The sequence below is a fragment of the Myotis nattereri genome (assembly GCF_964212035.1).
Source record: "Myotis nattereri genome assembly, chromosome: X".
Classification (NCBI taxonomy): Eukaryota; Metazoa; Chordata; class Mammalia; order Chiroptera; family Vespertilionidae; genus Myotis; species Myotis nattereri.
This window is the reverse complement of record NC_138078.1, coordinates 33,293,219-33,319,325: the sequence shown is the minus strand read 5'-3', so window position 1 is coordinate 33,319,325 and position 26,107 is coordinate 33,293,219. Positions and strand designations below refer to the sequence as shown.

Below are 26,107 nucleotides of genomic sequence, written 5' to 3'. Positions count from 1 at the left end.
ATTTAACTATAACTATGGGATTTAAAGGTAGATAATCTTATAATCTAGTTAGAAAAACAGGCATACCTTTTCTCTTACAAATCTTAAAAATTTAGAATCTACAGGACATATATGATTGCAAGTATTATTAAAACATGCTTCTCCATCTTCCATTCCCCTTCATAATCATCTATAATATTTTCTACCTGCTTCAGAAACAATAATGTTTTTGGAAAATTTTAATAGAATCATTTCAATAACTCCTAAGGTGTGCAAGGAAATAAAACCCAATGTTAATTGTGTTCCTATTTGGGGTAAAATCATGTCTAATTTACTACAGTTTAGATAATTAATTATAATGCTCCATGTATGAATCATTTAACAGTTTATTATCTCTTACTATATATCAGTAAGGGAAATGTGGAAAAGTCTTAAGAGGAAAAAAAATTCTGTAACATTTTAGTTTATTCTGATATTTTACCAGAATTTTAAAAGGCTGTTATATATAAAGAATATACATGCATTTTAGTACTAATAGGACTAGCACTAGATACATTAAAGTGAACTTACACAGGTCCATTTGTCTTCTGTTTTCTCAATCACAATTGTCTGTGTGTCACTACCTGGTGGTATATATTCATAGTCATCATACAGGAGTCCTAGGATTGGATATTGTGTCCTGTACCTACACAGAAAAAAAAGTTAGTTTACAAGATGCACATGAAAATAACTTTCATTCCTACGTAGTCACTCCTAATTTGATTCCCCTTATTAAAATAATTTTTCTCTGTAAGACTTTTAACATTTTCTTTTTAAAAATCCCCTGTTAATGTACAAAGACTTACTACTATTATTTTTAAAAAGAGTAAGGGGAGGTACTTCTGTTTCTGGAAATAATGGACCACAGGCAGATGAGAGAGTGATAAAAACGAAGGGAAGCAAATGACATAAGCCCTAAAAGTGCCTGGAGATTTCCTTGATCACAGCATAGGAAAAGGGAAGCCAAACAGATTCTGGCAGTTTCACCAAGTTGCGGTAACAAAATTTCAAGTAAAACGTGCCAAAGCAGCCAGAATTTGTGGAGCAGAATAATAGACAGGAGAGAGATACATAGATGGAGAAGGGTCAGGAGACCTGTAGAGGGTTGACCACAAATCTTTGCGTGAGTACGGATCATTGTAGGAACGTAAAAACGTTACCCAGACTTGGGAAAGAGCCACTGGAAAGGAGTAGTATGGAAATTCCTAGAGCTCACATAGTAATGGGAATAGTTTGTTCCACTAACCAGAATGGAAAAAACTAGTATGGGGAAAAACAAGCAGAGACTACAGGAGATTATTGCCTTAGTAGTGGGATGTCATTAGTCCTAGACTATCTAGTTTGTTCTAATAGAGTTTAAAGGCAAGACTTGAAAGTATTAAACTATTTCCAAGTAACTTAACTTTATCTCAGAATAAAACCATAAAATACTTAGTGATATAAAAATATTCAGAAATCCAGTATGAAAAATCACAATATATGGCATTCAATGAAAAATTAGTAAGCATGCAATGAAGCAGGGATATATGACTAATAATGAATAGAAAAATAAATTAGTAGAAACAGACCAAGAAATTGTAGATAAAAGAAACAAGTTGGCAAGGGAATATAAAATTTATACTAAAAAACAAAACAAAACAGAAGGAGGCATGAACAATATGAGAACAATGAAGAATATAAAGATTTACATTGAACTTATTTACATGAAAGTTACACTGTATGGGATTAACACCATTTTAGGCACTGCAGAAGGAAATACTGTTAATTTGAAGACATCAAGAAAAATTATCCAAAATAAAACATGAGAGTAAAAACACTGAAGAATATAGAATATGAGTTATCTATGGAAAATATCAGGTTCACTCAATGTGTGCAATTGAAGACCTGCAGGATTGGCAGTAGACAAAAATAAATGAAGAAATAATGATCAAATTATTTCCAAAGTTTTGAATACTACGAACACACAGATCCAAGAAGCTCAATGGACATCAAGGGAAAGACTGATGAAGAAAAAAACAGAGAAGTGCATTATTACCAAATTGTTGAAAACCAGTGATTGAGTTTCTTGCAGCGAGAGAAAAAAAGAACATTAAGAGGAAAACAATCATAAGATAAACAGCTAACTTCTTATCAAACAGTGAAAGTCAGAAGACAGTGGAATGACATCTTTAAAGTATTGATAGAAAAAATAATTATTGACTTACTATTCTATACATAGTAAAAATAACTGAAAAATGAAGGCAAAATAAAGATGGTTTTCAGATATAAAAAAAAACCACAAGAGAAGTCTTCATCAGCATGACAAGAAATGTTTAAGGAAGTCCTTCAGGCAGAAGGAAGATGATATCAGATAGAAATTTGGAGCTAAGCAAAAGAATGAACAGTAACAGGAAAAAAAATGTGGGTAAATTTAAAACAAGATTGGATATTTTTCTTATTAATATTTCTTTAGAAATAATTGGCAATTGAAAGGAAAATTGTGTTGGGAATTTATAATATAGGTAAAGGTAAATATATGTGTCAAAAATACCAAAAAGACCCTAGCCAGTTTGGCTCAGTGGATGGAGTGTAGGCCTGTGGACTGAGGGGTCCCAGATTCGATTCAGGTCAAGTGCACATACCTCAGTTGCCGGCTCCTGCCCACCCTGGCCCTGGTCAGGGCTCGTGCAGGAGGTAACCAATCAATGTGTTTCTCTCACATCGATATTTCTCTCTGTCTTTCCCTCTCTCTAAAAATCAATGGAAAAATATCCTCGAGTGAGGATTAAAAAAAAAACACCAAAAAGATCATGAAGGGAAATGGAAGTATACTATTATAAAGTTTGTATGCTACATGTGATGAGGCATAATAATTTTATTTGAAGGTAGACTGTGATGAGATAAAAAATACTTTAATCCTTTACAATTATAAAAAAGAAGTATACCTAATAGGCTAATAAAATAGATAAAATGCAATAATAAAAAAGATTAATTAATCTAAAAGGAAAAAAGAAAAGAGGAAAAGTGGAATAAAGGCAATATGGGACAAATAGAAAACAAATTGCCAGATGGTAAATTTAAACTCAAACATAATAATCACATTAAGTATAAATGGTCTAAACACTCCAATCAAAAGGCAAATATTGCTACTTAGGATAAAAACACAAGATCCAACTGTGTGTGTGTGTTTGTGTGTATATATATATATATATATATATATATATATATATATATATAGTGTCTAAGTGACCGAATGGTCAACTGGTCACTATGATGCACACTGACCAGGGGGCAGATGCTCAATGCAGGAGCTGCCCCCTGGTGGTCAGTGTGCTCCCACAGCGGGAGTGCCGCTCAGCTGACCTACAGGTGCCAGACACAAGGCTCAAAGCTGACTGGCTGGCTGGTGAGCGCTGCTATGGTGGCGCTAGCCTCTTCTGATCAGGACTGACTGGACCAGGATGAGTGGGACTGGCAGGCAGTGTTGGACTGCCGGGTTTGGCCTGATCCCCACAGACTATGCTGAGGGACCTCACTGGTGCATGAATCCATGCACTCACTGGGCCTCTAGTTATTTATTTAAAAAAAAACTTTAAATATAAACAAATTAACAGAATAAACTAAAAAGAATAGAAACATTTATCATGCAATCTGTAATCAAAAGGAAGCTAGAGTAGTTATAATATCAGATGAACTAGCCCTCAAACCAGGAAGCATAGAAGTTCACTTAATAATGATACAGGTGTCAATTCATCCACAAGATACTACAATCCTTAATTTTTATTCAATAAGACATAGCAATCCTAAATGTTTATGCACCGCCTACTAGAAAGTCAAAATACATGCAAAAAAAAACTGATGGAAATTAATGGAGAAATAAACAAATTCACATTATGAATCGGACATTTTGTCATGCCTTCTAAGATAATTGATATTAGAAGGAAATGGAAAGTCAGTTAAGATATAATGAACAACATAAACTGATGAACAAAAATAGACCCAGAGACAGAGAAGCATCAAATAGACTGTCAAACGTCAGAGGGAAGGCAGGGGGCGAGGTAGGGCTGGTGTGGTAAGAGATCAACCAAAGGACTTGTGTGCATACATATAACCAATGGACACAGACCCTAGGGGGAATAAGGGAGTGTGCTGGGAGGTGGGTGTGGCTGGGGAGAGGTCAATGGGGGAAAAAGGAGACATATGTAATACTTTAAACAATAAAGAATATTAAAAAGATATAGAAGCTATGAACAATAGAATTGAGCTAAGTAAAATTTATAAAATGCTCCATTTATCGTCAGTAGGTTATACATTCTTTTCAAGAACATGGAACCTTTACCAAGAGTTTATTCTGAGCCACAAAACAAGTTTCAATAAATTTAAAATGATTATAATGAATACAAGATATGTTCTCTGTCCATAATGAAAATAAATTAGGAATCAATAACATAAATATATCTAGAAAAGTCCCATAGATTTGGAAACTAAAGAATACAGTTCTGAATAACCCAAAAACAAATCAAAAGGGAAATTTAAAAATATTTTGAACTGAATGCAAATGAAACTACAACTTAAAATTGGGGGATACAGCTAAAGCACTGGTTAAGTAGAAACTTGTAGCATTAAAAGCTTATATTAGCAATGGTCTAAAACCAATGTCCTATGTTTCCAGGTTAGAAACTAGAAAAGAGAAGATTAAGTGGAAAATATACATAAAAAAGAAAATAAAGATAAAATATCAATGAAATTTAAAATGGTAAAGCAGTAGAGGAAAACCAATTAAAACCTGGTTCTTTAAGAACATCAATAAAATTGATATAGCTCCAACCAAACCAATTATCAAAGAAAGAAGTACACAATTTTCAAAAATAAGAAAGAGAAGTTATCACCTCACATTTGTTATAATGGCTATTATCTAAAAGACAAGAAATAGCAAGTGTTGGTAAGGATGTGGAGAAAAGGGAACTCTTGTGCACTATTTGTGGGAATGTAAACTGGTATAGCCAATGTGAAAAACAGTATGGCAGTGCCTCAAAAAATTAAAAATAGATCTACCATATGACACAGCAATTAATATATACACACACAAACGCACAGTGAAGTATTATACAGCCATAAATATGAAGGAAATCTTACCATTTATGACAGAATGGATGGATCTTGAGGACATTATGCATGGTGAAATAGGTCAGAGAAAGACAAATACCATATGATCTCACTTATACATGGAATTTAAAAAACACACAAATAAACGAACTCACAGAAACAGAGAACAGATTGGTGGTAGCCAAAGGAGGGGGTGGAGGGGTGGACTCTGAAATGGGTGAAGGTGGTATAAACTTCCAGTTATAAAAAAAGTAATTCCTGGGGGTATGATATACAGCATGGCGACTATAGTTAATAAAAGTATTGTATATTTGAAAGTTGCTAAAAAAGTAGATCTTAAAATTTCTTATCTTGCCCAGCTGTGTGACTCAATGGTTGCAAGTCAACCCAGGAACCAGAGGTCAGTGGTTTGATTCCTGGTCAAGGCACATGCCCAGGTTGCAGGCTTGATCCCCAGTAGGGACATGCAGGAGGCAGCAGATTGTTGATGTTTCTCTCTCATTGATGTTTCTATCTCTCTATCCCTCTCCTTTCCTCTCTCTCTAAAAATCAATAAAAACATATTTTAAAAATGTCTTATCTCAAGAAAAAAGTTTATAACTGTGTGGTGAAAGATGCTAACTAGACTTAGATTTATACATTTTGTAGTATACTGTATATGTCCACACAAATATGTAATGGCCCCCAATTTTAAACAGCCCTAATGTCCATAAATTGATAAGTGGATAAATAAAATGTTGTATATTCATTAGATGGGATATTATTTAGTAACAAAAAAGCAATGAAGTACTGACACATGCTAAAATATGGTTGAGTCTAGAAACATTATGCAAAGTGAAAGAATCCAGTCACAAAATACCACATTTTGTATCATTCCATTTATATGAAATATCCAAAATAGACTTTTGCTGAAACTATCCTATATAACAAAAGGCTAATATGCAAATAGACTGAACGGTGGAACAACTGGAACAACCGAACAACTGAACAACTGGTCACTATGACACATGCTGACCACCAGGGGGCGTGTACAGAACATGGCGGGCGTCGGCCATGGAGGGATGGTGGAGCAAATGAGCAAGGGTACCAGACCAAGGCAGGGAGCCGGTTGCTGTCATCGGGGCATCTGGATGTTACTGAAAATTCTTTGCTCCCTGTGTGCTGCGGCCCTCCTGGTGCTCGCACCTGCTGCCGGTGTATGGGAAAGGTGACGGTGGGAGCGGGGTTGCAGGCAGACAGGGGATGGGGGGGGGTGGGGCAAGGCCACAATGGGAGGGGCCAGGTGGGGGCGCAGAGGATGGGCCGAGACCTGCCCCTGTGCCCACTGCAGCCTCGTGCCCCCAGTTTCTTGCAAGGTGCACAAATTCGTGCAGTAGGCCCCTAGTTTATATATATAAAACCCCAATATGCAAATAGACTGAATGGCCGAACAACCGAATAACTGGTCGCTATGATGTGTGCTGACCACCAGGGGGCGTACGTGGAGCATGGCGGGCTTCAGCAGCAAGCAGCAGAGTGCGGAACATGGTGAGCGTAGGCTGCAGTGGGATGGTGGAGCAGGTGAGCTGGGGCTTCAGACCAAGACAGGGTGCTGGTCACTGTCATCGGGGCAAGCCTCTGGTGGTTACTGAAAATTCTTTGCTCCCATGCACCATGGTCCTGCCTGGCACTTGCACCTGCTGCCAGTGCCCCGCACTGGCCCCGACCACTTGGCACTGGCAGCAGGTGCGAGTGGTGGCTGCTGGCCCCGATCACCCCTAAGGGCTTCTCCACCTCCCCCTGCTCCTGAGGGGCAATCGGGACAGCAGCCGCTGCTCGCACCTGCTGCTGGCACTGGCCCCAATCACTCTGTGCCGTCAGCGGGTGTGAATGGGGCCAGCACCATCAGCACATGGGAGTGGCAGTTGTGGGAGCAGGGCTGCCAGCAGAGAGGGAACCAGGGGTCGTGGTAGGAGAGGCCGAGACCCACCCCTGTGCCCGCTGCAGCCTTGTGGCCCACAGTTCCTTTCAAGGTGCATGATTTCATGCATTGGGCCCCTAGATTATTCATAAAGGATCAGTTTCTATTTTGTTATGCTAAATTGTTGGGATGTATGCTATGGTCATATTGCTGAGGGAAGACACTGCCTAAGAATCACATCTACACAGGAAAGAGCATAGCCAAGAGATAGAGAAAGCTTTCGAAAATGTATTTTCAACACAAGAATCCATGTAAACACCAAGCAATGCCAATTAAATGAATTAGCTAACTCCCAGTTTAAGTTGGATTTCTGGCATGTGCAACTGAAAGAGTCCTGACTCATATAGTTTGTTAAACAATCAATTATTTTCTTTTCACTTCCATTGTACTTAATATATTGTAAATACAGGAAAGGTGTTCTACAGAATTTTATTGACCATAATAGTGATGTCTTTTTGTGAATATTTACTCTTTAGTAGAATTACTGTCCTACAGAAGACATCAAACCCTGTCTAGGGATACAGAGATAGATAGATTAGATAAGTGATAGATAGATAGATAGATAGATAGATAGATAGATAGATGATATATAGAGATAGGGATATGCATATATAATTTATATATAAATTATAATGCTATAACTTGGATTATAAATAACCATAGTCATATTAAAATACATTACTTTTTAGTAGTAATTGTAGTCCTTCCACCACTGGAGAGTTGGTTATGAGATGAGTATATTTCTTGTCTCAACTTTGAGAGTTCCTTACAAATAAAAGGTAGTATAATCATTTGAAAACAGTAGAAACATGAGGTAAGAAGTATGTTCAATCACTTAATAAGGTTACTAAGAATAATTACTTGTTTTTCTTCCTTGTTAACCTTTAGGTCAAATGTTTTAATTCCATTTGTTGAATACTACAGATTCTTGCTTCATGGTACCCAAAAAGGTACATTATATATGTATGTAGCATTCCACTAACTGGTAGAGGATTTCTATATTTGAGGGATAACATGAGATTGAATGGACATAGTTCTCAAGATGATGTGAAAGTTTTTTCCTAAAATGCTTGACTAGTATAGCCATAAGAGAAAGCACTGAAACTTCAATATGGAAGCAGGTATTTTCTAACGATAGTGAATCACTGAACATTACTACAAGTACCATTTGTTCAATAACAGCAATACTACATTACCCACCATTTTTGGTAGTTCCTTCCTTTGATACTGATTTTATAACAGAGCCTGGCTATATGCTACAGATACAGAGAAAAATATAATACAGTACCTTGCTGAAGCAACTAATAATCTAGTAAGGAGCTCATAGTCTTATGGAAGTTTTATTGCTAATGAGATAATAAAATCAAAGTCTTAAAAATATTAAAACGCACAGTGCCACTTATTTGTGCTTCAATTCTACCTTTCATTTGAATTATTTCTCCTGAAGTATGAATTTTCTACCTCTTTGCACTCACATTCTACTTCATGAATAAAGTGAGTCTTAGAAATATGTTCTCCTCTAATGCATGGGAAATATTTATCCTACAGGACTGAGTTGCATTGTTCCTCTGTACCCTATCCCTTCCTTTCTTACCTCTGACTGACGCTTTATAAGGGAATCCTTCTCTTCCAGCAAGCTTGTCAGTTCATGAATCTTGAATTGGAAATCACTGCAACTTCCTTCTCTTTTTGAAACATCTTTTTGATACTGATTTAATTGAGTCTAATAATTTAAAAAGAAATAAGAATGATTATAATTCTCATTTGCAAAATAGGTAACTGAATTCTAGAGAGGTTAAGTGACATAAAGCCAAATAGCTAGCTATGATATGAAAAACTTTATGAATATAAAATATGAATTAACATGCAAATTAGAAATTTCTCATCTTTATAAAAGTGCCTTTGCTATTTAGGGCTAGGCATTATGTAGGTAGCATTCTTAGGCTACAATTATTAAAATAAAGCTTTAGATTCCTTCAAATTATAATTAAGGAAAACTCAATAATAATAATGAATATTATATCATGATCTGCAATTCACAAAATATTCCTCCTGCATGACTTATCTCAATTCTCACAGCAGCCCTGTGAAATAAGTATTGTTATAATACTTATTTACAAAACAGAGAGATGAGATCCAGAGAGGTTAAATGACACAGTTATACAGCTAATAAGAAACATAGCTGCCGAAACCGGTTTGGCTCAGTGGATGGAGCGTCGGCCTGTGGACTGGGGGGGTCCCAGGTTCGATTCCGGTCGGGGGCATGTACCTGGGTTGCGGGCACATCCCCAGTGGGAGATGTGCAGGAGGCAGCTGATCGATGTTTCTCTCTCATCGATGTTTCTAGCTTTCTATCTCTCTCCCTTCCTCTCTGTGAAAAATCAATAAAAAAAAAAGAAACATAGCTGCAACTAACTCTAATACAGATCTTCTGACTCCAAATCTTGCCCATTTTCCTCTTTAGTATATAATGTCTGCATAGATGGTTATTAGGTTGAAGTGTTATTAGTAATGCGGAGATGAAAAAGAAACTAGTGGAAGAAATTTGCTAGAAAAATCACTAGACTTTTGAACAAATTATATTTTGTTTCATTTTTTATTTTTGGTCAGGATTATACAGTGATATTTGGAGAGAAAGACCTGTGGTCAGTTTTTCTATTAAAATATTTAAGTATATTTAGCTACATTTAGGAATCACTAAATTAAGAGTTAGTCAATTTGACCTAAAATTACAAGATAAGGTAATGTATACTTATTCTCACAAATATAATACTTTTATGCCAATTACACATACACAATTCAACACTGCTTTTATGCTTGTGCTTAACAAGGGTCTTGCTATGTATCATTCCTCACAGTGAAGTGAGGATTTTTATGAATCCAACTGTGGCTTTGCTAGTTAATCTCAAATGTTGCTCTTGCCTGCATAAGCATGCTGTAGGCAAGCTCACAAAGTGTCCTGTCTTCCTGCTATCGAATAAAAAATAGATAAAAATTAAAAACAAAAAGCTTAAACTTAATATATTTTTATTTCCTAGAGGAGATTAAGCTAAATTAGAGAACAATTTAGCAATGTTCTATACACAGTGATATGTATTTAAACAAAAGATTCTATGGCATATTATTAAAATTCTACCTTCACTTGATTTTTCCTTGTAGCTTTCAATGTGAAACCATCATTATTTTATTAGAAATGTTGTGCTGACCTGTGTATTTATGTAGTGTAGCATCAACTTACCCTTAGCTTACAGATCTCTCTATCTTTCTCCATTCTTAAGTTTTTTAGCATCTCCTTGTAATGGTTGCCAATCTCATCCATTTTAGCCTGTAGCATAGGGCCTGTGCATGTCTCAGAAACCTACCCAAGACAAGATAACTTTCTGTAATTGGATTGTTATGAAGGAAATATATATTATATTACAAGGTTTATTACATTAAAATCACATGATTAAGTAAAAAACTGAAATAATGAGAGCATTTTTTAGGAATTGCATTATACAGCCCAAATGGCAGTGAGATAAGACCTAACTGCACACAAGAACATCAGAGAGCAGTCCATGTATTTTCTCAAAATTAATAGGATTATATCTATATATGTATACATATATACACATATATACATATATAATATACACAATATAATTACAAATATATATAATATATATGTTTGCCAATGCTAACATCACAATAGTATAACTAAGGTAATAACATATATTTAGAACAAAGTTTTAATACCTGAATTCTAAGATTTTTATTCTCTTGTTCTAAATTATGTTTACAGTATTCCAGCTCTTTTAATCTATATTCTATGTCTGATAGTGTATGTCGAAGAGAGAGATTGCTTTCTTCCAATGCTTGGCATTTTGAAGTTGAGTCTTGAAGTCCTTGCTGTAAAGAAGATACAAGTAAATAAGACAAATGGTTTCTACTTTGGGGGAAAGAGTGCTCTTTTAGTTGATTAATTCTATTAAATAAAGCAAATATTTTTCCATGCCTCGTTTTCTTAAATATTGGTCCTTAAATTGTCAGTTAAATCAGCCATGTAAAATACTAGATTCTTGCCCTTATTCTGGCTTACCTGTCTTGAGTGAAAAGGAATCAAGACTAGATGAAGTTTCGTTGTTAATTTAGCAATCTCACACTTGCTACTCTTTGACAGTGCTATACCCTGCCTACTAGAAGACACCAAAAATAACCATATGCCTAATTATTTATGTGACAAATGGAAGGTGTATGAAAATTTGGGACTGTCATGGGAGTAAAGGTTAGGAAGGGATTAGCCTTAGAGACTCATTACAATTTCCTAGGAATCAACTCTGCTCAGACATCTGGAAAACACTTCTAGAGTTGACTCTTTCATTTATTCATTGAACAAACACGTGTTAAGATCTACAAAAACAAAAACAAAAAACAAAAACCCAATGACTTTATGACACATTGTAGATTAAATCCATGAGTGAACTTGGGTTTTCAATATTTATGCAGTTCTTGTCACCCACCAGCATAGGTAAATGTGGACTGTATAAACTTTATATCTAAAATACATATGGTTATCTTTTTCTGAGAGTCTTTTTAGTCATTAGAAATAGCCAAATCTATTCAATTCTTATAGGAACAAATTATTCTGTCATATTTTAATTGTGTCTGGATCCGTGGTCGGCAAACTGCGGCTCGCAAGCCACATGCGGCTCTTTGGTCCCTTGAGTGTGGCTCTTCCTAAGCCTTAGGAGTACCCTAATTAAGTTAATAGCAATGTACCTACCTATATAGTTTAAGTTTAAAAATTTGGCTCTCAAAAGAAATTTCAGTCGTTGTGCTGTTGATATTTGGCTCTGTTGACTAATGAGTTTGCCGACCACTGGCTGGATTGAGCTCAGAACGCCAATGTGTCAGTAATTATGCATAGGAAAAGGCTTCAATCTAGTTTATCATCAACAAAAATGTCAAGTTACCTGCTGCTGACGGTTATTTGCTCTCACTGATGCCAAGAGATCTTCATATTCTTTTATTTGAGTTTCTTTGAAAACCAAGTCTTTTTCAAGTCTTAACTTGTCATTTTCCAGCGACTAAAATAAAATTATGTGTTATGATTCAGAATTAAAAAAACCTTTTCCAAGTTACATACTACAAAGACTTATTTACATTGCAGGTTTAAATAAATACTTTTCATTTGTAGTTGCTTAATAAGCAGAATTCTTAAAAGTTAAGCAAAATATAGATACAACAGTATTGAAACTTTAAAAACCTGCATATTGAAAGAGACAACTTGATGGATTGGGTAATTCAAAGTGCAATGAAACAGAAACTTCTGAATGATTTTAATGTTTTGCCTTAATCTAAAAAGAATTCTTGTTAATCCTAGCAGGTGGTGAATTTTCAAAGTAGAGTCTAAATGTTTTCATTGGAACCCAGAAACAAAAAATTCCACTCCAAAGTCCTCAAGCAGTTATTCATTGTATGAAAAGCATTATGAGTGTACCTAGCTGATGGCACCAAGAACACAAATTAAAATAAAAAAGGCTAAATGCTTGAAAAAAAAAGAAGTTTTCAAGTATTCAAAGAAATTCATAGTATGCTTTATTATTACAGAAAATGGGGAAATTCCCATTCAATGAGTCAGATTATTCTAATTTTACAAGCTATTCCCTTGCTTTAAGCTGTAAATTACTTTAGTGGTAAACTAATTACTAAGTGCATTCCCAACTTTTTTCCTTTTTAGTGTGGCAATTCTTTTCTCCTCTCAGGCTCAGTTAAGTGTTTCAGGAAAATAACTACATTTGGGTAAGTATAATGTTGTGTTCTACTAAATTTTTAAAAGGTAGACTGAGTGCCTTGACTTCTATGTTAGGAAGGTGGGAACTAGAAAAACTTTGGGGGAAAAAAATCAAAATAAATATTACTGTCAAGTCATTTTGAAGATGTCCAAGCTCCTCCCGAATGTTGCTGAATGTGGACAGCACTAGCCGGAGTGACTTATCCGACATACCCCTCATCTGGAGGAAGAAAACAATTAATAATTTATTTTTACTAGCATTTAAAAATAAGCAATATCAGTGATAGTGATCTTAGTTTTCTTTTCTTATAAGCAAACTTATTAACATTTTTATTTTTGATATGGCAATATTGTTAATAACATGTATAAATAATTCAAGCAAGTCTCCTGAAGCAATCATAGCTATGTAATTAGAATGGGGTCTATTATTTTTTCCATGATGAAGTATCACCCTTTTCACAAGACAGAAATTTCTCAGAAAATTCTCAAATTTACTTTTATTCTTTATTTAAAGATGAGAAAAGATTAGGCAAGTCAACCTTCAAATAATAAAATACATCTTCTTAAGTGTGCTGCCAAATGCATGGATTTTGTCTTAAGATGAGAAGAAAATAATACTAGGTAAGTTTAACCTTAAAGTATAGAAACATCTCCAATTTTAAAGAAGTGGGAGAAAAGCCCTTTTATAAGGAGAAATTACTTTCTTCAAAGGAAAAAAAATGTTTAATGAAATTGTCATTTCTGGAAAGATGACATAGAAATACTTTTCCCTATTTTTCCTGCTAAGTATAACTAAAGCCCTGGCTGTTATGTATAAAAAGACCCTGAAACGAGAAAAGAAAGAAGTCTGGTTAGGAACACTGGGACCTGAAGAATGACACAGAAGTGAGTTCCTGGGTTTTCTTCTTGCTTTCTTCATATATCACAGATTGGTTTTGTGGAAATCAATAACTCAGAAACACAAATGGGTACAAATAACAAAAGTCCCTAGACCAGCCTGATCTCTGTAGCCAACGGACCATGAAACGGGCAGTCTAGCAAGGTGAAGAACTTTTAAATAATAATCACTCTACTCTAGCTAAATAGAAAAAAAACCCTACAACTCTACTCCTACCCAAACCATCAAAAGCCACGAAGAAACCCTACATTTTCCCCCTCACCAGGCCTTAAAAAGGTGCAACACCACCCACCAGATTAGTGTGAGAAAAGGTAGGGTGGAAAGAAGAAACTTTCATCCCCACTGGGCATAAGCACTGTGGCATCAATTAAGACTATGCAAGGAACCTAGGCTCTCACCTTATTCAGCAGTAATGAGATAACTGCTCCACCTCCTTGCTAGGGTGATGTCTGAGGATGCTTAGTGGAGAGTAAGGAAATGATACCACTCAACTTGCCGTGTCAGTAGAAGCCAAGTGGGAACAGTGATGAGGTACTCTTTCCTACTTATACCAGGTCCTAAAAAGGTGGGTGCCTAGTAGAGGGCCACAATTCTTACCCATGTTCTGGAGGAACAAGAAGCAAATTTCCTGATCAGTGTCAACAAAGACTAAGTGGGCACTTGGACTTCCAGCCCCAACTGGCAGTAACAGACAGTACCCTCACTTCCCCTGTTGTTTCAATATCAGAGGAAGCCTGCTACTACAGAAGATTTAAAAAAGATCCAAAGATATAATACCAAAATGTCCAAGTTTCAATTTTAAACAATCACTCCTCATGCCAAGAATCAGGAAAATCTCAAGTTGATAAGAAAAATATCTAATAGATGTCAACATCAAGATAACAGAAATGTTAGACTTGTCTAAAAATAATTTGAAAACAAACATCATAACAATGCTTCAAGAAGAAATGACAAGCTTAACACAAATAAAAAATAGAAAGTCTCAGCAATAAAATAAAAAAAAATTAGAAAAGAAGTAGAAGATATAAATAATAAATGAATGGAAATTTTAGAATTGAAGAGCTCAGTAACTAAAAAATAAAAACCTCAGTGGATGGACTAAAAATAAAGGGAAATACAGAGCAAAGAATCAGTAAACTCGAAGGTAGAACAATAGGAATTGTTACTCAATCTGAACACTGATTAAAAAACTTTGAATAAAGCCTCAGAGACCTGTGGCAGTATAAAACATATCTAACATTCATGCCATCAAAGTCCTAGAAAGAAAGAAGAAAGGGTGGAGCTGAAAACATATTTGAAGAAATAACAACTGAAAACCTCCCAAAATTAGCAAAAGCCAAAAACATACATATTCAAGAAGCTGAGAAAAGTCTAAATACAATAAATCCAAAGAAATCCATGCCCAGATAAATCAGTCAGATTTCTTAAAATGAAAGATAAACTTAAAATCTTGAAAGCTATATAATTTTATTAATCAATGTCACCCCAATAAAATATATTGAAAGGAAATAAAATTATATGTCATAATTTGTGGGACACAGCTAAAGCCATGATGACAGGATATATATAGCACTAAATTCTTGCCAGAGGGAAATGGGTGAGGGGTTAAGGGGGTCAAATATATGGTGATGAAAGATGATCTGACTTTGGGTGGTGGGCACACAGTACAGTATATAGATCTTGTGTCATAGAAATCTACACCTGACACCTATATGATTCTATTAACAAATGTCACCCCAATATTTTTTATAAAGAACATAGGAAAGGTCTCAAATCAATAATTTAACTTCCTATATCAAGATATTGGACACAAAAGAGCAAAATAAAGCAAAAGCAAGCAAAGGAAGTAAATAATACGGACAAGAGCAAAAATCAATTGAAGCATAAATAGGAAAATAGTAGAAGAGATCAATAAAACTAAAACTTAGTTATTTGGGAAAAAAGTCAATAAGCATGATAAACCTCTAGCAAGACTGACAAAGAAAAAAGGGAAAAGACACAAATTACTAGTATCAGCAATGAAATAAGGGATAGTAATACAGACCCTGCAGATATCAAGAGGATAATAAGGGAATACTGTGAACAACTATAATAATATAAATTTGACAATTTAGATGAAATGGACTATTTCCTTGACAATCATACTACTCAACCAATATGAAACAGATCATTTGGAGAGAGAAACCAAGATGGCGGCATAGGTTAATGCTGGAGATTGCTGCCTCGAACAACCACTTCAAAAAACAACAAAAAGACGGAACGGACATCATCCAGAACCACAGGAAGGCTGGCTGAGTGGAAATTCTACAACTAGGAGGAAAGAGAATATCATACCCAGACTCAGAGGAGGCGCAGTGCTGAAGTGAAATACTAAGGTGCAGAGTGCACGCAGAGCGGGCTGGCGGCGGAGGGCGCGGTTGTTGTTTTCAATCGGGAGGGAGTTTCAGACTCTGAGCTCCAGATCCGGGAAAGTCTCTAGGGACCCAGACTCAAACGGGAGAAGCGGGACTGTCTGGCTTCGGTCGGAACTCGAAGGCAGCTTTCTCTCCGAGGTTTGCAGCGGTTGCTGGGACTCTGTGAGGCAGAGCCCCTAGGGACGGAACTGAGAGCAGCCATAACTGCTCGCTCTGGCCTGCCCTGTAGATCCCCGGGGACCCGCCCCGCCCAAGCCCTGCCCAGAGCCATTTGCTGGATAGCCTCAGGCAAACGCTAGATTAGCACCGCCCTAGAGATCCAGCACAGAAGCTCTCCCACTGCAGACAAAGCTGACTCTCATAGCCAATTAGCCTGGAGGTCAAATCACCCCCGGTATTGCCGACAACAATCAAGGCTTAACTACAACAAGACTGCGCACAAAGACCACTAGGGGGTGCACCAAGAAAGCATAAAAAATGCGGAGACAAAGAAACAGGACAAAACTGTCAATGGAGGATACTGAGTTCAGAACCACACTTTTAAGGTCTCTTAAGAACTGTCTAGAAGCCGCCGATAAATGTAGTGAGATCCTCAAGAAATCTAATGAGACCCTTGATGTTATGATTAAGAACCAACTAGAAATTAAGCATACACGGACTGAAATAACGAATACTATACAGACTCCCAACAGCAGACGAGAGGAGCGCAAGAATCAAGGCAAAGATTTAAAATGCGAAGAAGCAAAAAACACCCAACCAGAAAAGCAAAATGAAAAAAGAATCCGAAAATACGAAGATAGTGTAAGGAGCCTCTGGGACAGCTTCAAGCGTACCAACATCAGAATTATAGGGGTGCCAGAAGATGAGAGAGAGCAAGATATTGAAAACCTATTTGAAGAAATAATGACAGAAAACTTCCCTACCTGGTCAAAGAAATAGACTTACAGGTCCAGGAAGCGCAGAGAACCCCAAACAAACAGAATCCAAAGAGGACCACACCAAGACACATCATAATTAAAATGCCAAGAGCAAAAGACAAAGAGAGAATCTTAAAAGCAGCAAGAGAAAGAAACTCAGTTACCTACAAGGGAATACCCACACGACTGTCAGCTGATTTCTCAACAGAAACTTCGCAGGCCAGAAGGGAATGGCAAGAAATATTCAAAGTGATGAATACCAAGAACCTACAACCAAGATTACTTTATCCAGCAAAGCTATCATTCAGAACTGAAGGTCAGATAAAGAGCTTCACAGATAAGGAAAAGCTAAAGGAGTTCATCACCACCAAACCAGTATTATAAGAAATGCTGAAAGGTATCCTTTAAGAAGAGGAAGAAGAAGAAAAAGGTAAAGATACAAATTATGAACAACAAACATGCATCTATCAACAAGTGAATCTAAGAATCAAGTGAATAAATAATCTGGTGATCATAATAGAATCAGGGACATAGAAAGGGAATGGACTGACTATTCTTGGGGGGGAAAGGGGTGTGGGAGATGCGGGAAAAGACTGGACAAAAATCGTGCACCTATGGATGAGGACAGTGGGTGGGGAGTGAGGGCGGAGGGTGGGGTGGGAACTGGGAGGAGGGGAGTTATGGGGGGAAAAAAGAGGAACAAATGTAATAATCTGAACAATAAAGATTTAATTAAAAAAATAAAAAAAACAAACAAACATGGGAAATAGGAACATAGATAAGTAATGTGCATAAGAACACATGGTAAAATAGCAAAGACAGTATTCAAGTCTATAATATTTGTTCTGAAAATACTTTTTTCAATCTTGCTTCAATAACAAATGTATCTATGGGACTATTCACAATGAATTGTAAGTTGTTCTCTTCGTGCTGCCTGAAGTTGGATCGTGAGCTGATTCATTAAAGCCCTGGCCAGGCTCTACTTTCTCTTTGTATCTCTAGAGCCGCAGGTCATCAGGCACATGGAAGGTGCTAGTCATCCAGGACAGTGAAGAGGCATCTTTGTGCTAAGTGCTGGGGGTGCACAGGCGACTGGACAGAACACATTCGCTGGTGTCCAAGCCTCCTGTTTGGTAACCACGAGAATGCATGAGTGCTACTCTCCTAAATGGGTAGAGGAGCAATGATTTCAGGAGGATAGCTACACAGAGACCAAAGTCCTCTCAGATTTGCCTTGCTTTGCACATTAAAACTTAAAAGATTAGCAGGAATAGACTGAAACAGATACACATGAAAGACAAACTGAATTCATAAGGTAGTGGAGATCTTGAGGGGGGAATGGAGATAACAAAAGAGGAGGCCAGTAGAGGTGTGTTCTGGTAAGAACAAAGATGGAAAATGATTTTCAGTAAGTGGAAGTGACTTATGAGTAAGGCCAACAACAGTTTATATTAATGGTGATGGGGAAATTGTAAATGTGTGGATTGATATTTTATCTGGAAGAATATTGAATAGCTTAACATCAGAGAAACTATTTCTGGTTTTCGAGGTGGTCGAGGAGAAAAAGAGGAATAATGTAAAGAGATAAGCCTTCAGCAGCAATATGGTAAGAGAAAGAGTAGGATTTAGCAATAAATTAGTAATGAATATGAAGTTGAAGGGAGTTTGTGGGGAAGCACAGGACTTGGTTGGAATGTCTGTAAGGAGGATTCTCTGAAAGGATGGGGGCCTCTGAGAGGACCTTGCCAAAGGTGGCAGCCCCTACTTTTGACTTTTCCAAACAAGAATCTCTATATGTTTAGTCTTTAAAGACCTGACCTTGTAGAAGTATGTGCTTTCTCAAGGATACTTAACCTGCTAATTGTATCTAGAGCTTAATTTTAGTTCAAGCTGTTATGACAATAAAAACCTAAGGAGGCAGGTGAACAGGGCTACTTGGCAGCGATAGCCAAGTAGTGCCTTAGCCCTCTCTTTCACAGAAAAAAAAATGAAACAGATCATTTGAATAGACCTATATCTATTAAGGCATTGAATTTAGAGTTTTAAAAACTCCTGCCAAACAAATATTCGGGTCCAGATATTTTCACCGAAGGATTCTACCAAATGTTTGAAAAAAGAGAGAACCCAGAAATTGACCCAAATCATTATGTTCAATTAATATTTGACAAAGGAGGCAAGAGCATACAATGGAGTCAAGACAGTCTCTTCAATAAATGGTGCTGGGAAAATTGGACAGGTAAATGCAAAAAATTAAACCAGACCACCAACTTAACATCATACACAAGAATAAACACTAAATAGATAAAATACTTAAATGTAAGTCATGAAACAGTAAAAATCTTAGAAGCCATAGGCAACAAAATAGCAGACACATGTTGTAGCACTAGCTTTACCAATATAGCTCCTAAGGCAATGGAAACTAAGGAGAAAATAAACAAATGGGACTACATCAAAATAAAAAGCTTCTGCTCAGCAAAAGAAACCATCAACAAAGTGAAAAGAGAGCCACTGCATAGGAGAGCATATTTGCCAGACATACAAGCATCTGATATAAGGAGCTAATTTCCAAAATATATAAGGAACTCATACAACTTTAAAAAAGGAAGACAAACAATCCAATCAAAAATAGGCAAAGGATCTAAATAGACTCTTCTCCAAAGTGGACATACAGAAATCCAAGAGACATCTGAAAAAAATGCTCAAAGTCACTAAGTATCTGGGAGATGCAAATTAAAACAACAATGAGGTATCACCCCAAACCTATCAGAATGGCTATCATCAACAAATCAACAAATGACAAGTGCTGGCGAGGATGTGGAGAAAAAGGAACCCTCCTGCACTGCTGGTGGGAATGCAGACTGTTGCAGCCACTGTGGAAAACAGTATGGAGTTTCCTCAAAAAGTTAAAAATGGAACTGCCATTTAACCTAGTGATCCCTATTCTAGGAATATTATATTCTAAGAAACTCAAAACACCAATCAGAAAGGATATATGCACCCCTATGTTCATAGCAGCACAATTTACCATAGCTAAGATTTGGAAACAGCCTAAGCGCCCATCAGTAGATGAATGGATTAGAAAACTATGGTACATCTACACAATGGAATACTACACTGCTGTAAAAAGAAGGAACTCTTACCATTCACAACAGCATGGATGGACATAGAGAGTATTATGCTAAGGGAAATAAGCCAATTAGAGAAAGATAAATATCACATGACCTCACTCATTTGTGGAATATAATGAACAACATACACTGATGAACAAAAATAAATCCAGAGACAGAGAAGCATCGAACAGACCCTCAAACCTCAAAAGGAAATCAAGGGAGGGGGAGGGGTAAAAGATCAACCAAAGGATTTGTATGCATCCATATAAGCTTAACCAATGGACACAGACAGTAGGGAGATGAGGGCATGTGCTGGGGGGTGGGCATAGCTGGGTAGAGGTCAATGGGAGAAAAAGATATGTGTAACACTTTAATCAATAAAGAATAAAAAAAGAAAGAATATGTGTACCACTATGCTCATAGCAGTGCAATTTACAATAGCTATGATTTGTAAACAGCCTAAGTGCCCATCAGCAGAAGAGTGGATAAAAAAAGCTGTGGTACATTTGGAATACTATGCAGCTACAAAAAAGAAAGAACTCTTACCATTTGCAACAGCATGGATGGACCTGGAGAGTATTATGTTAAGTGATATAAGCCAGTCAGAGAAAGATAAGTGTTATAAGATCTCACTCATATATGAAATCTAATAAACCAAATAAACTGATGATCAAAAATAGACCCAGAGTCTAGAAGCATGGAACAGACTGGTGAATTCCAGAAGGAAGGTGGAGTTTGGGGGTGGGGAGTGATTTACTGGGGAACTTATATGCATAAATGGACACAGACAATAGAGTGGTTAAGTCCTGGGAGGGGCGGGTGTGGGGTGGAGGAGGTCAATGGGAAAAACAAACAAATGGACATCTGTAATACTTTCAACAATAAATAAAAAATAAATAAATAGAAAAAGACTTGATACCAAGTCTATGACTATCTTCCAGAAAATAGAAAAGGAAGAACCCCTCCTCATTTCATTTTATGAAGCTAGTTTTATTATTATCCTGACGACAAAACTAAAGATAATACAGGAAATGAAAACTACAGACCAATGTCTCTCATAATCTTAGATGCAAAAATTCATAGAAGGAGTTTGGGTTGGTTTTTTTTTTTTTTTTGCAGAAATAAATTATGAATGCACTTTAGATGAGCATCCCACCTCCAGAGATATTATTAAGAATTTCTCCAAGATTCAGGTTCTGCAGAGCATATGTGTGCTCCATACCACTTTCTCTTTATTATACAGAATGCATACCACTAAAAATAATATTTCATTTAATTTTTACAAATATAACACCAAGTCCAAAATTTAGATAAACAAAAGTTTGAGACCAACTATCAAATTTAGATATTGTCTTCAGAACCCTTTTTTGTAAACACATATATTCTTTTTAGTCATATTCTCACAGCACCTATCTTGGTCTATCTCTCCCTTCATTATATTGGAATTTACTGCTCCAGGGGTCTCCAGCCTCCCACAATTTAAGAAAAGCATGGCATTTGCTTTTCCATCTCTCACTGGCAGAAGTATGGTGGAGACGGGTAGAGGAGGAGAAGAGGAGGGCGACAGATATAAGTCAGGTTTTGCTACAGCAATGAGGAGAGACTAAGGGCATTCCACATTGAGGAGTAAAACAGGATGGGGCAAAAGTAAGTTTACAGTTGTTCATATGGAAAATAATACACTAATAAATAAATAAATAATAATATAAGAATAAACTCTGTGTTTCACATACTCACAACTGTAAACCTACGTTTGCCCCACCCTTTATTTCTTGAATTCTTTCCTGTATGTTCGTCATATTCTACTTGTGTTTGTGATCTGATCAAACTATAATGTAATCCTTTTAAAATCAAAATACAGTATAATCAATTCTTGTGAAAAAGGATTTTATTTGAAAATTTCTGTTCTTAATTAAGGGAACCATTCTAACCTAAAGGTTTGTTAGTATTGTGCTCACACCCACTCTTGACACCATCTCACCTGCAAAATATAGCGAATTTGCTGTTTTGTAAACTCTGACAATCCTTTGGGAATCAAGGATTCAATGTCTTCTGACTATAAGAAAAGAGAATGTTATCCATTGAACAGTTACACATTATTATTTTAATCTTAGGGTCCGCAGTCCACAGACTTGTGCATTGGGCTTATTTTTAGGGACATCAAAAACTTATTTCACTTTTCATGTAATAGTTGCTACAAATTTCATTTCTAGCCTAATCAGTTTTTACTTTTAAAAGTTAGCCCTAGCTGGTTTGGCTCTGTGGATAGAGCATTGGCCTGCGGACTGAAGGTTCCCGGGTTCAATTGCAGTCAAAGGCATATGCCCGGGTTGTGGGCTGGATCCCCAGTAGGGGGCTTGCAGGAGGCAGCCAATCAATGATTCTCTCCCATCATTGATGTTTCTATCTCTCTTTCCCTCTCTGAAATCAATAAAAATATTTTAAAATAGATTATACTACACACACCATGGGAAAACCCCGCAATTTTAGGCACTGTAGGGAAAAGCTTTGGACAACCAAATGTTCCATTTTTATTTTTTCAAAAGAGCAGTTGAAAAACAAGAGGATGGCCCTGGTCTCAGTTGGTTGGAGCATTGTCCTGTACACCAAAAATTTGCAATTTTGATTCTCTCTCTCTCTCTCTCTCTCTCTCTCCCTTCCTCTCTCTCTAAAATCAGTGGAAACATATCTTAGGGTGAGGTTTTAAAAATAAAACAAATTTAAAAATCAGAATAAGAGGATGGCCTCTTAAATCCCATGAGACACTTTATTTCAGTGTATCTCTTGAAAACCTTTGGGAATTTTTGTTGTGTGTTAGATATGACATTTTAGATGTTAATTTTAAACAATAAAAATTTGGAGAAATACAATAATATTAAGGGTTTATGGAAATTTACATAGAACTGTGGTGATTTTTGAAAGATGATGTTGCCACAGCAACACTGAGAATCTTCAACTAATTTTAAGTGAGAGGCTATATTGAAGTCAGTATTTTTAAAGGCAATTTAGAGCTTACTGAAAAAAATGAAATAAATCCAGTATATCAATAAATTGGAAACAAAGATAAAAATTCGCACGAAGGAGGCCATTGTGCTTTGTTACATTGAAATATATTCTTTCTCTATTTTATGACTTATTCCATTAAAAGTAATTATTAACAAAATGTGCATATATAATAGAATTAATATTTGAAAAAAATGCTTTGAGCTGCTATTTGTCACAGGACATACAAGGTTTCAAAGTATATTAAAACTAAATTTGCTATTTATTTAGTTAATGTATATTTTAATTTTATAAAGCAGAGAATATGTGGTCAATTAAATTTTAAATATCCTGATAATCAAAGACAAATTAAATCATAAAGTGACAGCTGATAAAACATTTTTTGTGTGACTGATTTCAGATTATTGCTTTTACAGCCATCACAAAGACATAAATGGCTATATCACATTAAAAGCAAAATGATCATTATTTCTTGTTCCATGTTTGATTTTTAACTCTCTTTTACACTTACCTCATCTGTGGACTCAAAGTCTTGTTTGCTGCAAGAATGAAAAAAAAAAGATGGACAACCTTAGGGAAATATGTACACTGATCATACATAAATGCTAATGTTTTAATTACTTTATCTCACTTTTCAATATATCATAAAAGCACCAATTCAATTTATAGTCCAAATAAAAAATTTTTAAAATAACTGGAATGTCACTTCAAAAATGTAAAGATAATTTTCTTGTAACTAGCTAATCTGTTAAAAATAAGCAATACCCAAATAACAAACCGATAGAATATGCAGAATTGGTTAGTATCATCCATTAACACCAGTCTGTTTGAGTCTGGATGTCAAAGTCCTCAGTGCTTGGCAATAAATACTGCCTGAGTGAATAAATAATGATAATAGTTGTTCTCTATTTATACATCCTCTTTCTCTTTGTATTGCTCCTTTTCAATGCTGATTCCAGTGATTTCAAGTATTATCAAAATCCAAACTTACAAAACAAGATTGAGAAATTCATTCAATATACACTACAGTATAAATGGCAGAGACAAAGTTTAAAGGGTATTTGAATATTTGCATAGGGACAGACCTTAAGCAACATGACCAAAATTTTAGTATAATAATATAATTTCCAGCATCAAAATGAGGGTTGGAAGGCCCCTTTTTTAAACTTATTGACACTATTACAGATGTCCCCCATTGCCCTCTTTTACGCAACCCCTTTTTAAAGCCGTATTAGGAAGGCAAAAGCTGGAAGAGAATTGCTAGTGACTATATCAGTCTGGCACTTGCTTCTTTGTGGAGTGGTGAAAGCTGGGAAGAATACAGTTCTAATGTTGTCAGTGGCAACAGACAGGCCTTTATTTTTGCCTATTTGCTCTCTCTGCACTTAGTGGAAGAATTGGGCCCAAAATACATTTAGTGAATATACTTCTCAAACAAACAAAAACACTACACATGTTCTGACAGCAAGCTGGAATATCTTAAAATCAGACAGTCTTAGAAAATCATAAATATATGATTGACATATCCTCAGTAAAACAGAAAAGTGATTTAGAGATATTAAGCTAGTACAATAGCTCCTATATTTCCTACATTTACCTTCTAAGTAAGTGCTTATGAGTAATATACTGCTAATTGAAATAAATGGGTCACTCACTGGGCAAAACCTCTTGTATGCATTTATAAAAATATACAAGCTAATGTGGAGAAGAACTGAAGATTCCATTTCCCAAGACATGACTACATATGTGCAATCATATGCATGTATGTATATATGTATGCATGTGGTATTTCTGTGTTGTCCCCCAAAATAGAAATTGTGGGGAGGCCATAGCAAAACAAAATAAAGTATCTTCTACTTATTTAATATTTTACTAAAGTAATTACATGCATATATTGGAAAGTAAAACAAATTAAAATATGAATCACAATGCAGTTTTAGTAGTCTTGCCCTACTGATAACTGGAATCATCACTTTATTAAAATTCCAATTCTAATGCCAACCTAGTACACAGGTCTCTAGCCCCTTACTTTTTTCTACAAATAAGAAAATAATACAAAGAAATAAAGCAAGAAGCACTGGAATATTAAAGAGTAACCAGAATGGTTTAATGAGACAGCTTTCCTTAATTTTGACCCTGAAATTTTGGGTCAAATTTTGACCAAGGATTACACTCCTTGCTGAATTGTAATTTGGAAAGAGAAGTGGAGACAAAAAGGGAGGGAGGGAGAAAGTGGAAAAAGAGCAGAGCAGGGAAGTGGAAAGGTCATTGTGGATTACATCTCTATTCAGCACTGGCAGTTGGTGTCTAAAATTACATTGTGTGAGAAATAGAGTGGCACTCACTTTATACCATCTCATCTCCTAGGTAGAAAGAAATGTAACACGGAAAAACAGAACAAACAAAAAAAGAGAAAGAAAAAGAAAGAAAGAAAGGAAGAAAGAAAGAAAGAAGAAAGAAAGAAAGAAAGAAAGAAAGAAAGAAAGAAAGAAAGAAAGAAAGAAAGAAAAGAGGGAAAGAACAAAGAGAAAGAAACTGACAACCTTATGACAAACAGAAACATATAAACTCCTCTCCATCCTGGAGCGTTTACTAATGTTGCAGATGCTAGCTTTCAACTTTTTTGTTAGCTACTCTAGGAATTAAATTCAAAGCTTTGAAGTCTTTAATTACACATTTATATCATCCATGTATATTTATCAAAACCTTCACATGAGAGAAAGTTCGTTAGAGACCTCAGATTAAAATTTACCTGGATGATTATTATGAAATAATTGAACTTTCCTTGTATAGCTACTTCTTCTACTTCTATTTAGTATGAGACTATAAATTTAGAATACATTGAACTCTAATTCTGTAAATCTTTATTTAACAGAGACTTTGTCAAGGCCACATGCTCTGAACTCTTTTGGGGCAATACAAAACACAA

The 26,107-nt window shown here is 35.9% G+C and overlaps 1 protein-coding gene across 1 annotated transcript in view; it reads right to left on the bottom strand.

Annotated features, from left to right (window-relative positions):
- Positions 1-534: 534 nt before the first annotated feature.
- Positions 535-26,107, bottom strand: part of POF1B (POF1B actin binding protein) — a gene marked incomplete at both ends in the record, with an annotated part of 70,663 nt that continues 45,090 nt past the window's right edge. Inside the window, 9 exons of the mRNA XM_081115459.1 lie at positions 535-664; positions 7,746-7,828; positions 8,658-8,786; positions 10,302-10,421; positions 10,799-10,951; positions 12,016-12,129; positions 12,964-13,056; positions 22,157-22,231; positions 23,690-23,717. Coding sequence (XP_080971585.1) covers positions 535-664; positions 7,746-7,828; positions 8,658-8,786; positions 10,302-10,421; positions 10,799-10,951; positions 12,016-12,129; positions 12,964-13,056; positions 22,157-22,231; positions 23,690-23,717 — 925 coding nt within the window. The remainder of the gene's footprint in view (positions 665-7,745; positions 7,829-8,657; positions 8,787-10,301; positions 10,422-10,798; positions 10,952-12,015; positions 12,130-12,963; positions 13,057-22,156; positions 22,232-23,689; positions 23,718-26,107) is intronic.